Consider the following 16,045-nt stretch of genomic DNA (forward strand, 5'->3'; position numbering starts at 1 on the left):
GAACTGTGAGAAATAAATTTTGTTGTTCATAAGCTACTCAATCTACAGCACTTTGTTACAGGGGCCTGGACTGAGACAACTCCCCTCCCCTCTCCTCCTCCCTCTCCCTCCCTGCCTCCCTCTCTCTGTCTCTATGTCACTCTCTTTGTACTCACTAATATTTATTTAGTCCTTATTGATTTAAATATCTATTAAATTAACAATCTATGTATTAATATAATATAAATTGATTTACATCTGCTGTATCCATGTACTAGTATTTAATGTCTTTTCATTTAATCTGTATCATTAAATTAATATTTTATTAATCTACATATATGTAGAGAGATGCAGCGAATGCAAAGTGTGAAGGCATATCTGAGTATTTATTGTGCCATTCTTGCAACTTTTCTCTAGATTTGAACATTTTCAGGGTAAAAATTTCAGGGAAAAAACGAAGTACACTTCCCTGGGCAGTCCCCTCCCCTGTGGATCCATTGGTTCGCTAAAACAGGAGGGCAGGGACCTCCTGTTTTTCTCACTTCTAGCTCTGGGGGCCTTGAACAGCACCTGGAACATAGTAGGTGTTCAATAAATATGTGTTGAATGAATAAATTCAATAGGAATTAGGAAGTTCCATGAGGGCAGACTTTCTGGGGGTTTTTTTGTTTTTTTTTTTTTACTCTCTCCCTAGGTTCTAGAACCATGCCTGGCACATAGTAGGTGCTCAGCAAACGCGTGCTTGAACACACCTGAGATGCTCCCTGGCCCTCCCCGACCCGCCCCTACTTGGGGGGCGGGGCCTGCGGGCTCTGTGACGTCACAAAGACCCAGCCATGCCTCTGGCCTTGACCCTTCTGCTGCTCTTGGGCCTGAGCGCCCCCGGAGGCCGGGGCTGCCTGCAGTGTGACCACTCGGTGAAGGAGGCCCTAAATAAACTGCGCTCAGCCCTCATCCCCAGTCGCTTCCACCCGGGGCAGCTGCAGGCCCGCGCCCAGGCCCTGCTGCAGGGCATGCAGGGGCCTTTCTTCCGGGACTATGCGCTGAACGCGTTTGTGGGGAAAGTGGGTGCGCGCTGGCGACCGGGGTGGGGGAGATGCTCCGGGGACCGCGCCCCCGAGAGGAGCCTCCGAGAGGGGAGGGCGGGGCCGGGCTTGGAGGAGGGGGGAGTCACTTGGCGCTCTAGGGGACCCACTGGAATTTCCTCCCTTCCCGCCCCCAGGGACAGATCAGCTGGACCTGGTGGCATCCTTTATCAAGGCCCAAACGCAGCACTTAGCTGTCACTTCTCTGAAAGGTAGGAGCTGAGAGGGACGTTTTTCCCCAGCACCCTTCCCCCGTCTCCCCTGGGTGTAAACATAAAGGCAAACGCGCACACAGCCTTCACGCTGCGGCTGGCCGCGTCCTAAGTGCTTCACTTAGAAAAGTCTACGGCAATTCATGGAGCCGGCCATCACTGTGATGCGCCCTTCACCGAAGGGGAAACTGAGGCTCAGGAGGTTAGGGGACCCGCCCTATGTCACACACAGCTAGGAGGTAACAGAGCTGAAGATCTGAGCCTGGGACCTCTGGCTGAGACACTGTTCCTAACCACCAGCCCTCAGATGCTGCTTCTGGTTTTGTATTCGGCGACACCTAGGGCGCCAGGCGCAGCATTAGTTGTCGCAGATTTGTGTGGTTGTTATGACGTTTCCCAGCAGAGGGCAGTAGAGGGTCTGTGGACTCGGGGGGCGTGGTCCGAGCCCGGAGCCCCGCCCCGCCTTGAGGCGTGGATGGCGCCGTGAGGAGCCCGCTATTTTTTTTTTTTTTTATGTAAAAGTGTGTTTGTGTGTTAAGTTTGTATTTGGTCATTAAATATGAAATGTCTGATTTCCAATCCAAAGTGTAGTTTATTATATCTCAAACAAGAAGTACAATGAATCAAAGTATGTGCCTAAACTATCTACAGTTTTGCCATCTTGACGGCAGCTTGTTTATGACAACAGCAAAGAAGCCTGGATGAAATCAGGAAAGGCTTTTTCCACAGCTTGTTGAGAATGGAGTATTTTTCCTCGCAAGAAGTGGTCCAAAGGCCGGGTGCGGTGGCTCACGCCTGTAATCCTAGCACTCGGGGAGGCCGAGGCGGGAGGATCGCTTGAGGTCAGGAGTTCGAGACCAGCCTGAGCAACAGTGAGATCCCCCCATCTCTACTAAAAATAGAAAGAAATGAGCTGGACAACTAAAAATATATAGAAAAAATTAGCTGAGCATGGTGGCGCATGCCTGTAGTCCCAGCTACTTGGGAGGCTGAGGCAGGAGGATCACTTGAGCCCAGGAGTTTGAGGTTGCTGTGAGCGAGGCTGACACCATGGCACTCTAGCCTGGGCAATAGAGCGAGACTCTGTCTCAAAAAAAAAAAAGGAAGAAGTGGTCCAAAGCCTGGAAGAAGTGGTGGTCAGATGATGCAAGGTCTGATGAATACGGTGGATGGCAAAGTTTCCAAGTTCGGCTGCTGTAGTTTAAGCAGCATTGTTTGTGTGACATGTGGCCTTGCAAGAGGATTGTCCTGTCTCTATTGACCAATCTCAGCTGCTTAATCGCAGCATCTTCATCATTTCCTCCAATTGGTTGCAGTAGACATCCGCTGTAATCGATTGACCAGATTTCATGAAGCTGTAGTGGATAATACCAGCGCTGGACCACCAAGCAGTCACCATTAGTTTTGGTTTTTTTTTTAATGAATATTCTGTTTTGGACTGTGTTTCAGCACTTCATCTTTATCCAACCATTGTGCTGAACTCTTGCAGTTGTCAAAAAGAATCCATTTTTCATCACAGGTAACCGTACGGTGTAGAAATCGTTCACCTTTAGGTTGTGACAGCAAAGAAACGCAAGCTTCCAGAGGCTTTCTCTTCTGACATTTGTTTAATTCATGTGGTACCATCTATCCACCTTCTTACCTTGCCGATTTGTTGCAAGTGGTCCAATATTGTTGGAATAGTAACGTCAAACCATGCTGCTAATTCACGCGTAGGTTGAGATGGATTTGCTTCCACTACAGCTTTCAGCTCATCATTATCCACCTTGGTCTCAGGTCGCCCACATGGCTCATTTTCAAGATTAAAATCACCAGAAAGGAACTTCTCAAACCATCGACGGACTGTGCGTTCATTAGCTACGTGCTTTCCGAACACTTTGTTGATATTTCAAGCTGTCTGCACAGCATTGGTTCCACGACGGAACTCATATTTGAAAATAATACAAATGTTTGATTTATCCATAGATTCACAAAAATTGCTCTAAAAAATAAGATAATCACAAGCCAAAACATACATTTGAAAGACTGAGGATGTACCTCCACAATAAAAAGAAAGCAAGAAGTGTCAAAGTGAAATGTCAGAGATATCAACTGTCAAACTTAGCACTTAAGGAAATTGGACATTTCATACTTAAACCTTAATCTGCCGTGAGTAACCAAAATACTGATTCTAGGTGTACTAGGTTAAAGGGACAGAAGGTGATGCTTGCTTTCTTCCCTGTGCTTGTCAAATTGTAGTTTTCAATTTCTTGTTTCTTCCTACCTTTTTAAATAATGAATGAGAAATAGTCATAGAATCAGGAAAAAATAATAATCATGCTAATTATGTAATAATTTTATCTCCTTTTTAGAATAACCCTACTATTTAGTGAATATGATATTTTAAAGAAATACATGCTAATGGGCACAGGGTTTCTTTCTGGGGTAACATATTCTAAAATTAATTGTGATGATTGGAAAATATGTGAATGTACTAAAAACCATTGAATTGTACACTTTAAATGAGGGAGTTTTATAGTATATGAATTATATCTCAATAGAGCTATTTTTTAAAATGCAGACATATGTAGTCCTGTTTGACCAGACTCAGGCCCCTTCCTGGGGAATCGAACACTGGAATACCCTCCTCAGCTGGGGAGCAGGCAGGGAGGGTGTGTTCCCACTCCAGACCTTTGAGAGAGATGGTAGAGAGTGGAGGCCCTGAGGGCAGACTGCTCTGGGTTCAAAGCCTGGCTAACCTTAAGCAAGCTGTTGAACTTCTTTGTGCCTCAGTTTTCTTATCTGTAAAATGGGAAAATAATACCACCTCATAGTCACTGAGAAGAATAAATGAGTTTGTGCATGTGTGTTTAGAACAAAGTCAGCAACACAGTAAGTGCTCAATAAGTGTTAGCTCTTGAGATTATCATGCTGAATGTCGCCTGTCTAGAGCAGGGGTTGGCAAACTACAGCTGGCAAACCAAATCTACCAGGCCCCTGTTTTTGTAAATAAAGTTTTATTGGAACATAGCCACAGCCATTCACTGACATAGTGTGGCTGACTTTTGCTCTCCAAGGCAGAGCTGAGTAGTTGTAATGGTGAGGTCTGGCCCTCACAGCTGAAAATATTTACTATCGGGACCTTACTAGAAAAAGTTTGTTGTTGAACCTGATCTAGAGCATCAAGTCTCGGCCAGGTGGAGTGGCTCACGCCTGTAATCCTAGCACCCTAGGAGGCCGGGGTAGGAGGATCACTTGATGTCAGCAGTTTGAGACCAGCCTGAGCAAGAGCAAGACCCCCCCATCTTTACAAAAAATAGAAAAATTAGCAGGGCATGTTGGTGTGCACCTGTAGCCCCAGCTACTTGGGAATTTGAGGCAAGAGGATCACTTGAGCCCAGGAGTTTGAGGTTGCAGTGAGCTATGATGATGCCACTGCACTGTAGCCTGGGCAACAGAGTGAGACTCTGCCTCCTAAAAAAGCAAAACAAACAAACAAACAAACAAACCCAATACCAATAGAGCAGCATGTCTCAACTCAGGCTGCACATTGGAACTCACTGGGGAGCTTCTGAAACAATCTAGAAGCAGCAACTCAGGCCAATGAAATAAGAATGTCAGGGATTAGACCCAGACATCAGTAATTTTTAAAGCTCTCCAGGTGGTTTTTATTGTGAAAAAATTCAAATGGCTAGAAAAGTTGCAAGAAGAATACAACGAACACCTGTACACCATTTGTTAACATTTCACCACTTTAACATATTACCACATTTGCTTTCTGTCTCTCTCTCCTCCTCCCCCGGCACGTGTGAGTGTGAACCACTTGAGAGTGAGTGGCAGACATCACAACACTTCAACCCTAAACTCTGCAGCAGGCATCTCTTAAGAACAAGCGGGGACATTCTCTTGCACAACGAGAGTAACTAGGAAATTCAACATCGATTGCATACTATCAGTCCTCATTTGAATTTCCCCAATTGTCTCAATAATGCCTTTCAGCAGGAGTGTTCCTTCAATCCTTGATCTGTTCTGGCAATCATGCATTGCACTTCGTTGTCTTTTATGACATTGGCGTTTTTGAAGAGCCCAGGCCAACCAGTCTACCAACAATCCCTAATTCAGATTGTTCTGAGTGTTTCCTTGGTATTAGATTCAGGTTATGCCCATTTTCCAGAACTGTCACAGATAGGACCTTGTGCGCCTCTTGGGGCATCTGATCCCAGCAAAGTTTGCTTGTCTGGTTAAGGTGGAGTCTGCCAGGTTTAACCCCTGTAAAGATACCTTTCCCTGTTTTTCATCAGCTGTGAGGCTGTGAGACGGTGTGGGTGCCACGTTCCCAAGTCTTTCCTCCCAAGGTTTTAGTCTCCATTAATGGCCCCTGCCTCAGTTTATCCAGGTAATTCTAACGTGGCTGAGTTGTGAATTTTGCATCTAGGTATAAAATGCCTGCCTCCTCCCCATTCTTCCCCTTTCTGGCCAAGAGTGTTAGGACTCCTCTGTGGCCTCTTCTTACCTCTCCCGTATAAGAACCCTCAAAGCCCACACTAATTTGATGGCAACAAGGTCCCAAACAAATGCCTCGTTTGTAGTGGCTCACTTTTTACACAGAAAATGTAAGGATGCAGGCCTTACACTTATTGAAGCTGAAAGTATCACTCCTATTTTTGTGGGAGGGAAAATGAGGTTCTCTGAGGGGAAATGACTTAATGGAGCAAGTAGGGGAGACTCAGGCCCCCAAGTTGAAATCCTTTGGTTCAGTGACCTCAAAAGTCACCCAGAATACAGTCATGACCTGTGCTGTTACAATGGCACTTAGATGGCTATAGACGTTTGGCTGGCATAGCACTTAAAAATTTATTCAATCCATTTATTCTACAAATAAATACTTATTGAGCACTTACTATATGCTAGTCATTCTATGCTAGGCACTGTCCTAGTAGCTGGGGATACTGCAGTGAATAAAACAGACTAAAATGCCCACCTCTGTGGAGTGTATATGCTAGAGAGAGAGAGAGACAGACGAGAAATATGATAAAGCAATATCATATACATGTGTGTTTGGGGACCCCCAAGACCACTTTTAGGTTCAAAGATTTGCTAGAAAATCACAGAACTCAGCAAACTTGTTATACTCAGTTACAGTTTATTACAATGAAAGGACACAAATTTAAATCAGCAAAGGAAAAAGGGGCCTAGTGAGAAGTCCAGGAGAGACCAGGAGTGAGCTTCCAGTTGTCCTCTCCCAGTGGAGTCATGTGGACAGTGCTTAATTCTCCCAGCAATGAGATGTGACAATTTGCACAGAGTATTGCCAACCAGGGAAGCTCACCTGAGCCTTAGTGTCCAGGGTTCTTACTGGGGGTCAGTCACATAAGCATGGCTGACTTTAATTACTCAGTCTCCAGCCCCTCCAGAGGTCAAGCTGCTACTGCATGGCCCAAGGCTCCCACCATAAATCATACTGTTAGCATAGACTATCTGGTGTGGCCCAAGGCTCCCAGGTAAACCAAGACACTCTTAAGAGGCAGGATATTCCAAGGACATAGAGATTACCTTCTAGGATCAAGGCAAGAGCCAAATTTTTTGGAATGTGCAGGGTTTGGACAACCCAGATCTGCTCAGTTAATCTACACAATTTAATATGTCAAATGGGGGAAAATGCTACGGAGAAAAATTAAGCAGGGACCAGGGGCTAGGGAATACTGGGAGTAGGAGTGTGGGTTACAGTTTAAAATAGGGTATCCAAAAAAGACGTCACTGAAAAGGCAGCAACATGAAGGGAAGAGGGAGGGAGCCATGAGGGCACCTGGGAGTGGAAGGTTGAAGGCAGAAAGAATAGCTAGCACGGTTCCCGAGATGGGATGGTGTTTGACACATTCACAGAACATCAAGACCAGGAAAGCTAGAGTGGAATGAGAGGGAGGGACCATTTCTGTGAAAGATGAAGTCCTAGAATTAAGAGGGAAGGGATGGATATTTTGAATACTGAGTGAACAAGATTTGGTGCCAAGCATGCTGACAGATTGCAAGTGGGATGTGAGAAAAAGAAAGAGGTCAAAGATAGCACCAAGGATTCTGACCCAAGCAACTAGAATCATGGCATTTACTAAGATGGAGTAGACTGGGGGATTGGGAGTTGGTTTTGAGGAGAATACCAAGGGTTTAGTTTTGGGCTTAGTGAGTTTGAGATGCCCGCAAGACATCGAAGTGGCAATCTCGACTTGATAGTTGGATATATGAATCTGGACATCAGTGAATGGTCTAAGCTAGTGATATAAATGTGGGAGGCATCAGGGTATCGACCAGCACTATCCAATAGAAATAGGATGTGAACCACAGGTAGGAACCACCTAATTTAAAATTTTCTAGTAGCCACATTTTTTAAAAAAGAGGTAAACAGAAGCAGGTGAAATTAATAATATATCTTCTTAACCCAATATCTACAATATTACCATTTCAGTGTGCAACTGACATAAAAATTAAGACAATTTATATATTTTTTGTACTATGTCCTTGAAATCCTGTGTACATTTTATACCTACAGCACATCTCAATTCAGACTAGCCCATTTCAAGTGTTCCATGTATGGCTAGTGGCTACCATATCAGACAGCCCAAGTCTAGGTCGTATATAAATCCATGAGGTTGGACTGGAATCATGAAGGAGTAAGTGTAGACAGAAAAAAGAAGAGATGGAGGCTATCATGTCCAAATCCACTTGCCACATGAGGAAACTGAGGCCAAGGGAGGGTTGTTTAGCCTGGGGCCCCACAGTGAATCAGAAGCTAGAAGCAGGATCTCCTAAGCCATAGATTTGCCCAGGGGACCCTAAGTAATACCTGGTCTTCATTATTTCTGGTAAATGAAGAGGAGCTTCCTCAACACTTCTCCTGGAAGCTATAGATGGGGGTGGGCTTGCTGGGTGTCTCCCATCCACAAGAATCTCTTTCTCTCCTCAGATGAGCCTCTGCTGGAAGAGCTGGTGACTCTTAGGGCAAATGTGGTCAAGAAACTCAAGAAAGTTTTAAGATCATATGAATTAAAAGGTGCAGCATAACTCTCCACCAAGCCCCCTTCTCCCCTTGCCCGGTGATCTTTTGATCCACTTCGTCCACTTTTTCTCCCAAACTCCTTCTTCACCTCCCCTATAACTCAGCCTTCTTCATCTCTCCTTTCCCACACTCACTCACTCCCTTCCCTCCCTCTCCCTTCCCAATTAAATTCTTAAGTTGCCATCCCAATTTGACTCACCTCAGCTCTTTTCTCTTGCAGCCTGCAATCCCAGACTTTGCCGTGAGTCCTGGATTTATTGTCTACCCCTCCATTCTATACCCTCGTACATCCTTTTACCCTGTCTCCCCAAAGCAAGCCCCGCTACCACACCTCCATTTGGCGGTTCCCTCACCCCACAGCCACAGCACCTAGGGAGATCTGCTTTTTGAGGGCTTATGAAAATAATTGCTACCCGCAAAAAAATATTTTTGGCGTAAAAGTCAGTCAGGATAAGGTCAGCTGTGTTGTATTAACAAATAAGCCCCCACATCTCAGTGGTTTAACACAACAAAGGCTTATTTCTCTCTCACCAAATTCCACTGAGAGTTGAGCAGCTCTTCGGAGTAGTGACTCTGGGATCCAGGCTGCGCACATATCGCAGGGTTTTAGCTTGCTTCTGAAGGGAAAGAGAATAGGGAACCACACTGGGAGTTTTATGGCCAGGCCTAAAAGTGACGCCCATCACTCTGCTCACTTTCCATTGGCCGGAGCTAGACACATGGTGGCAGCCTGGTGCAAGGGAGCCTGGGAGATGTAGTCTTCCTGTGTGTGCAGGAAGAGGAGGTGGATCTCACCAGTTTCTGCTACAGGGGGCTCCAAATAAGAAAAAGAAAAGTGTCAACTCAAAATTAGCAAGTGCTTAATCAAATGTTTACAAACAGAATGTTGGGTCTACTGGATTACAGGGGCTGGTCCGAGTGCAGTGGTGTTTACAACTAATTGATCACAACCAGTTCTAGATTCCTTTGCTCCTTTTCCACTCCCACTGCTTCACTTGACTAGCCAAAAAAAAAAAAAAAAACTAGACAACTGCAACTCAACTCTTCAATGATTATATGAAAATTATTTTTCATGTGAATTGTCAGTGCATTTTGCTCAACTTGCTTGGCTGTGAGTGGAATCTCCAAAAATCAAGAGGGCCAAGGGACTCTATCTCCTCTTTCCCCTTCTTCCTAACCACCCCTTGCCAATCCTGTGATTTCTGCCCTCCTCCTACTTCTCCCTTTCCCCTTGTCTAGGTCAACTGAAAGAAGAGGTCTTGGACTGTTTGCTTTGCCAGAAGATCAGACCCAAATGTATCCCAAGAAAGTACTGCTTTGGTAAGCTCCTAAGGGGGAGAGATGAAGACATTTATGACTCACTGGATATGGGTTATGAGGCTTCCTACATGCAGCCTTGAATTCTGCCTTCACCGTTTGCTCACAGTGTGGCCCAGAAGTTGCTTCCACGTTTTAAAATTCACTTTCCCGGCCAGGCGCGGTGGCTCACGCCTGTAATCCTAGCACTCTGGGAGGCCAAGGCGGGCGGATTGTTTGAGCTCAGGAGTTCAAGACCAGCCTGAGCAAGAGCGAGACCCCGTCTCTACTAAAAATAGAAAAGAAATTATACAGACAGCTAAAAACATATGTATATATACAAAAAATTAGCCGGGCATGGTGGTACGTGCCTGTAGTCCCAGCTACTCAGGAGGCTGAGGCAGGAGGATTGCTCGAGCCCAGGAGTCTGAAGTTGCTGTGAGCTAGGCTGATGCCATGGCACTCTAGCCCGGGCAACAGAGTGAGACTCTGTCTCAAAAAAAAATAATAATAAAATAAAATAAAATTCACTTTCCCCCTTCTGGTAAATGGGAAGACTCCCCTGGAACTTTAAAATGCCCCTAACAGCAGAATGGCAGGTGCTAGAGAAACATTTTATTCTTAGCCATTGCCATACCTGGGGAGTCTGGAAGGATGTGCTGGATTCACTCATTCATTCATTCAGAAGTCTAAAAAAATACATATCCTTATAGCAGAAAGAATAGTACAACAGATCCACTATATATAGTATATATATCCACATATATACTATCCAGATTGAATAGTCATGCTAGACCATTTCACATGCTGTTCCCTCTCTCTGTCATGCTGTTCCCCTCACTCTCACACTTCATTTGGGTCTCAAAGTTCACCTCCTCAGAGAGACCTCTCTGAACACACTCTCTAATATAGCACTATCAAATTATGTTACCAATGAACATTCTTCCAAATTTACTTTACCTATTTTATTCTTTGTCATAGTATTTTAAAATAAACCACAGACATTATGCAGTTTCACCTATACATATCATGTACCTCTAAAAATAAGGACATTTTCCTACATAACAACAATGCTATCCCCACACCCAACAAACTTAACAATGATTCCTCAACAGCAGATAATTCCAAGTCCTTCTATCCATTCCCCTAATTGTCCCCAGAATATCTTTCACAGCTGATTTGTTCAAAGCAGGATTCAATGAAAGGACTTTTCATATCATTCAATTGTTAGGTTTTTCACTTCTTTTTTTTAATCTAGAGAGTTTCTCTTATCAGTTTTTTTTTTCCTCCATGGCATTGGCTAGTTGGAAAAAAAAGGGTGTGTGTTTTATAGGATGTTCTACTTTCAGATTTGTTTGTTTGCTTCCTTTGGATGGTATTTAATGCCCCAAACTAGTGGTCAGCAGACTGGGAAATAGATGTAGTTCCTGCCCTCATGGAGCCCACATTTTAGTGGGGCAAGGTGTTAGACTAGGGTTTCTCGACCTCAGCACCGTGGACATTTGGAGCTGGGTATTTGCTATGAGGACTCTCCCCTAATTCATAGGATGCTTAGCAGCATCCCTGGCCTCGATCCACCAGACCTCTGCAAGTCATACAATCAAAATGTCTCCGGACACTTCCAAATGTCCCCTCAGGTATAAAAATTGCCCCTGGTTGAGAACCACTGGGTTAGAAGGTAATTACATGAACATATAAATGGACTGATTCCAGAAGGCATTAAGTCCTCTAATGAGAACAAAACAATTTGATAGAGTGTATCTGGCTGGTGCTACTTTGGAGAGTACAGGTGCAGGGGCGGCCTCTATGAAGAGGTGACCTTTGAGAACTGAAGGAAGCAAGGGAGTAACGGGAACAGTGTGAATGGTACAAGGGAACAGTACATGCAGAGATCCAACATGACTAAGCAACAAGGAAGAGGAGTGGTGTGGCCAGGGCTGAGTGGGTGAAGGACATTAGTAGGGCAGCTAGAACGAGGGCCAGGTCACGTGGAGACCAGATCGTTCAGGTCCTGCTGGAGCAAGGGGAGGACTTGGGCTTTTACCCTGAGTGAGATGGGATCCATCGAGCAGAGGAGGGAGCTGAGGTGTGTGTTAACAGCGCCTTCTGGAGGCCAAGTGGGGGAGTACAGGAGGAGGAGCCTCAGGGAGCACTCCCCCTAGAGACGCAATGAGGGGGCTGGACCAAGTTGGTAACTATGGAAGTGGATTCGATTCTCGATACAGTTTGAAGGTCGAATCAAGAGACTTTGCTGAGGGAAGGAAAGAGTTGGGGGCAGGAGGGGAGTGAAAGATGGAGAGTGGGACTCCCAAGGCCACCTTCAGTGTCGCCAGCTAAGATGCAGGCAGACTTTAATCTTGTGAGATTGTCAGCAGTTTTCAGCTCCTTCTCATGTGCATGGTGTCTCTGTCCCTTTTCTTGGTTTTGAGTCAAAATTCCCAAGTCTTCCTCACCCCCCCACCCCATCAAATGAGGTGGATTTAGCACTGGCTCCTCGCTGTAACTGATATGCTGGGTAGACTGTCAGCTCCGTGAGGGCAGTTTGCCAGTTTGGCTCCCAGCTGTATCCTGAGTGCCTTCAATGGTGCCTGAGACACAGCATTTGGGGAGTGGACAAATGGGGAGTCAGACTCCAGGAGAGGGCAGGGACCAAGTAGGAAGAAGGGAAGGAGAAGCTCGTCCCTGCCCCAGGTTGCTGAGGGGATAGGCAGGGGTGAGTACAAGGCTAAGGAAGGGTGGTGACTTGGAGGTCTGGGCTGTCTCCCCCACCCATCCCAGTTAACAGGCAGCCCCGCGTGGCCCTGCAGTACCACACGGACAGAGAGTACCCATGGAACCTGGCTCTGACGGGCATCCTCATTTCCGTGTTTCTGGCTGTCTTTGCCTTCATGGTCATTGTGGTCTCGTGAGTCATCCTTGCCCCCTCCTCAGTCCCCTAGATGTCCCTCTGGGTGCCTCAAAACTGGCACCTCCCTGGATGGGCCACTGTGTGCTTTGGGAGTCTCCTCCCCATGCATTTGATGTGTCTCTGTCTTTTTCTCTGTCTCCTCCTCCTCCCTCTCCCTCTCCGCTCCCTCTTGTTCATTGGTATCTGTCTCTCTCATCTCTTCTTTCCTCCACTTCTAAGCCACATTATGACTTTTCTGGGTCTTCAGCACTTTTGTCATTGCGGACTCCTTCCTCCATGTAAAAATACTACAAGTTATATTTTGCAAATGCATCAGTATAAAGACAAAGATCATCCAAGTCAGCTTCATTATTATATATTCATCATCATCATCATCATCATCATTATTGTTATATTCATGTGTTATCTTCTGGCTTTCAAAGATATTACAATGAAAACATTTCCATGGGCGCCAGGCCCCGTCCCCAGGGAGAGGTGACCCTCACCCTCCTCTCTCCACCTCTGAGGGCTTCTCCCTGCCTCCACCTGCCCGTGCGCCCCTCAACCGCTTCTCCAGCCCCTCTCCTCTTCTCTCTGCCTCGGTTTCTGTCAGTCTCTCTCTCTGCCTCCTCCAAGTGGCCCACTAGCCTCCTTTCCCTGACACCTCTGTTTCTTCATATTCACAATGAGGGTGATCCCCGTGCCTCCTCCTCAGGGGTGGTGGTGGGCACTGAGTCGCTTAGCACATAGGAGCGCTCCGGGAGTGTCAGCCTCTCTTCCACCTCTAACTCTCCTGTCTGTCTCCCTGTGTTATCAGTTTCGTATTGCTGCTGTGATACGTCACCACCAACTGGTTGCCTTAAAGAAACAGAAATGTATTCTCTGTGTTCTGGTGGCCAGAAGTCCGAAATCCAGGGGTTGGCAGGGTTGGTTCCCTCTGGAGCCTGTGAGGGTGAATCGACTCCATGCCTGCCTCCCAGCTCCTGCCGGCTGCCGGCAGCCCTGGCGGCTTCCCTCAGGCTCTGCCTCCGTCTTCTCATGGCTTCTTCCTCTGTGGCTACGTCTCAACTCTCCCTCTCCTTCCTCTTGCAAGGACATCTGTCCTTGCATGTAGGTCCCAGCCTAAACCCGGATGATCTCATCTCACCTTAACTTAATTACGTCTGCAAAGATCCTGTTTCCAATTAAAGTCACGGTCACAGTTACCGGAAGTTAGGACTTGGACGTATCTTGGGGGCGGCGGGGAGACACAGTGTAACCCACTATACTCTGTTTCCACTATCCCCTATCTCTTCCGTTTATCTCTCCGTTTCTGTCTGTCCTTGCTCTTTTAGTTTCTCTCTCTTTTTCTCTCTCTCTCTGTCTTTCTCTCTCTCTGTGTCTCCGCCTGTCTTTTTTGACTCTTCGTGGTCCCACATTTTACTCTCACTTAGTCCCAACTTTTCACCCTCCTCAGGTACCAACTTCGATTGGCTGAGAACTTTGGAAATCTGCCCAGAGACCCATGACGTCACTGGCTGAACCAAATCAAGCCAATGATTGGAAGGAAGTTGGGGGGCGGGGTAAGGGTCAGTTGAGCCGGAGGAGCCTGAAATTTTTTTCTAACCTCCAGTCTTTTTCTCTCTTACTAGGGCTTGTACGTACAGGCAAAACCGAAAACTCCTGCTGCAATAGGGCGATGGTTTGGAGGTCTGTAAGGGGGAAAAGAAAAGAAGTTTAATAAAATCTGTGACAAATTTTTCAATGTGCTATCACTTTCCTGGGCCCTCCTCCCCGCAGTTGGTGTCCAGCTCTGTTTCTCTACCCAGCTGGGTGCTCCTCAAGGGCTGGGACCAGGTGTCACTCATCTGTGGCCACCAATTATCCTAATTCAAGATAGAAGTGACTTGGACCTTCAAAAGGAATGGACAACCTACTGTGAGTGTTTGAAGGGACAGCCATCCCTCCTCCGGGGAGGAAATGCATCCAAAAAGAGATGATGTAGTGAGGCCCCGAAGGATGGCTGAGCACAGGAAGAGCAGTGGTCAGTGTGGAGGGTACAGGTTTTCCTTCCTATCTGAACTCTGATTTTTCACTCTCTGTGTACCTAACTACTAGATTCGGATATATTTTCATGCAAATCTTTTGCTATCGGAACTATCACTACTCGCTAACACAAAGAAGGATCCAAATAGATTTGGAAAACATGGGATCCTATTTCTGAACCTGCCAGCAGAACTATCAGTGTCTAGGATTCGGGTAATGAGGGATGTATGAAGGGATGGGCATGGGTTGACGAGAAAAGCTGAATTTAGCTGAAGATTCAGTGGCTAGCACAAAGCATGGCTCGGAGTAGGCACTCAATAAATATTTGTTGAATAAATGAGGGTGGTAGTGTTGCGGGGAAAAGCCTACAAAGACGTTTTGATCTATACACTGAAGGGCTTTAACTATTAGGGAAAGTCGCTCGGTGTTTTTTTTCTAGGATCTGATATTGAAACAAATATATTATGAATCCAAACTACAAGGCCCCATTCATAGGGATGGAAAATACTCAGCTTCACGCTATTGTCGTCGTGGCGAAATAACAGCGTCAGTGTTTTCAGATCTTCAGATTTTTCAAGAGAACCCAGAAATTCGTATTTTTATGTCAAATTTCTCCGTAAGTATTGTTGGCAACTAATTTATTTCAAGGACCAAAACCAACCAAAATACGTCTTGCTACCTCTGTGAGATGACAGGAAAACTTCTGGGGCTGGGTGTTTTTGTAGATTTTACATTAGCGAGAGATTAGCAAAGAAACTTTTAAGTGTTGATAAATTCCGCTGGCCTCCCTAATTGACTACATTTCCCAGAATCCACTGCCTGCGTAGGTATCTGTTGCCATAGATACTGTCATCCCACTGTCTTTAAAAGTACGCGGGTGTGTATGTAAACCGCAACTTCTGATTGGCCGAAACCTCGATTTCTTTGTTCCAGCCCCACTCGTTGCCAAGATACCAGTTTTAGTACATGCGCAGTAGAGTGCACTTTGAATGGGGGTGTTTTTCTACAAGGTGGAGCCCACCTGTGCAACCACTATATTCTACTGCTTCCAAGTTCGCCCCGTCTCTTTTCCCTGTACCATGAAAATCAAACAGAGCTGGCTCCAACCGAAAGGATTCTGGGAATGGTAGTTTCCGGCCTCAGCTGCGCAGGCGCACTCCCTTCATCCGGCGCTGCCCCTTGAGTGGTGTTCGAAAAGTCGGCGGGAACCAAGTAGGCACCAGTGTCTCGTCCTCTCCATTTCTGAGCAGGTTCTGCCCCCTCCTCTTTCTCTCGACTCCAAGCCCCCACTAGGAGCAGACTCCAGCCTGCAGGGGGCGTGTCTAGGCAACGGGCGCTGGTCGCCATGGCGACGACCCTCCAGGCGCGTATGACGTCACAGTCACCTGGGTGCTGGCTCGCTACTTACTGCAGACGAGTCAAAATGCTTGACTTAACGCGCACCTTCTACGCGGGTAGCCAGACCGCAGCCCACCTGGAAAATACTCAGGCTTGAGGGGTCGCAAATTAGTGGCCCAAAGATGCTTTTGTT

The 16,045-nt window shown here is 46.3% G+C and overlaps 1 protein-coding gene across 1 annotated transcript; it reads left to right on the forward strand.

The window, feature by feature from the left end:
* Positions 1-815: 815 nt before the first annotated feature.
* Positions 816-14,163, forward strand: IZUMO2 (IZUMO family member 2). Its single transcript, XM_045531087.1, has 7 exons — positions 816-1,047; positions 1,202-1,276; positions 8,214-8,300; positions 8,527-8,547; positions 9,546-9,626; positions 12,381-12,507; positions 14,121-14,163. The coding sequence occupies exons 1-7, from the start codon at positions 816-818 to the stop codon at positions 14,161-14,163; spliced, it is 666 nt and encodes a 221-aa protein (XP_045387043.1).
* The last annotated feature ends 1,882 nt before the right edge of the window (positions 14,164-16,045 follow it).

This window comes from Lemur catta, chromosome 19 (assembly GCF_020740605.2).
Source record: "Lemur catta isolate mLemCat1 chromosome 19, mLemCat1.pri, whole genome shotgun sequence".
NCBI classification, from domain to species: Eukaryota; Metazoa; Chordata; class Mammalia; order Primates; family Lemuridae; genus Lemur; species Lemur catta.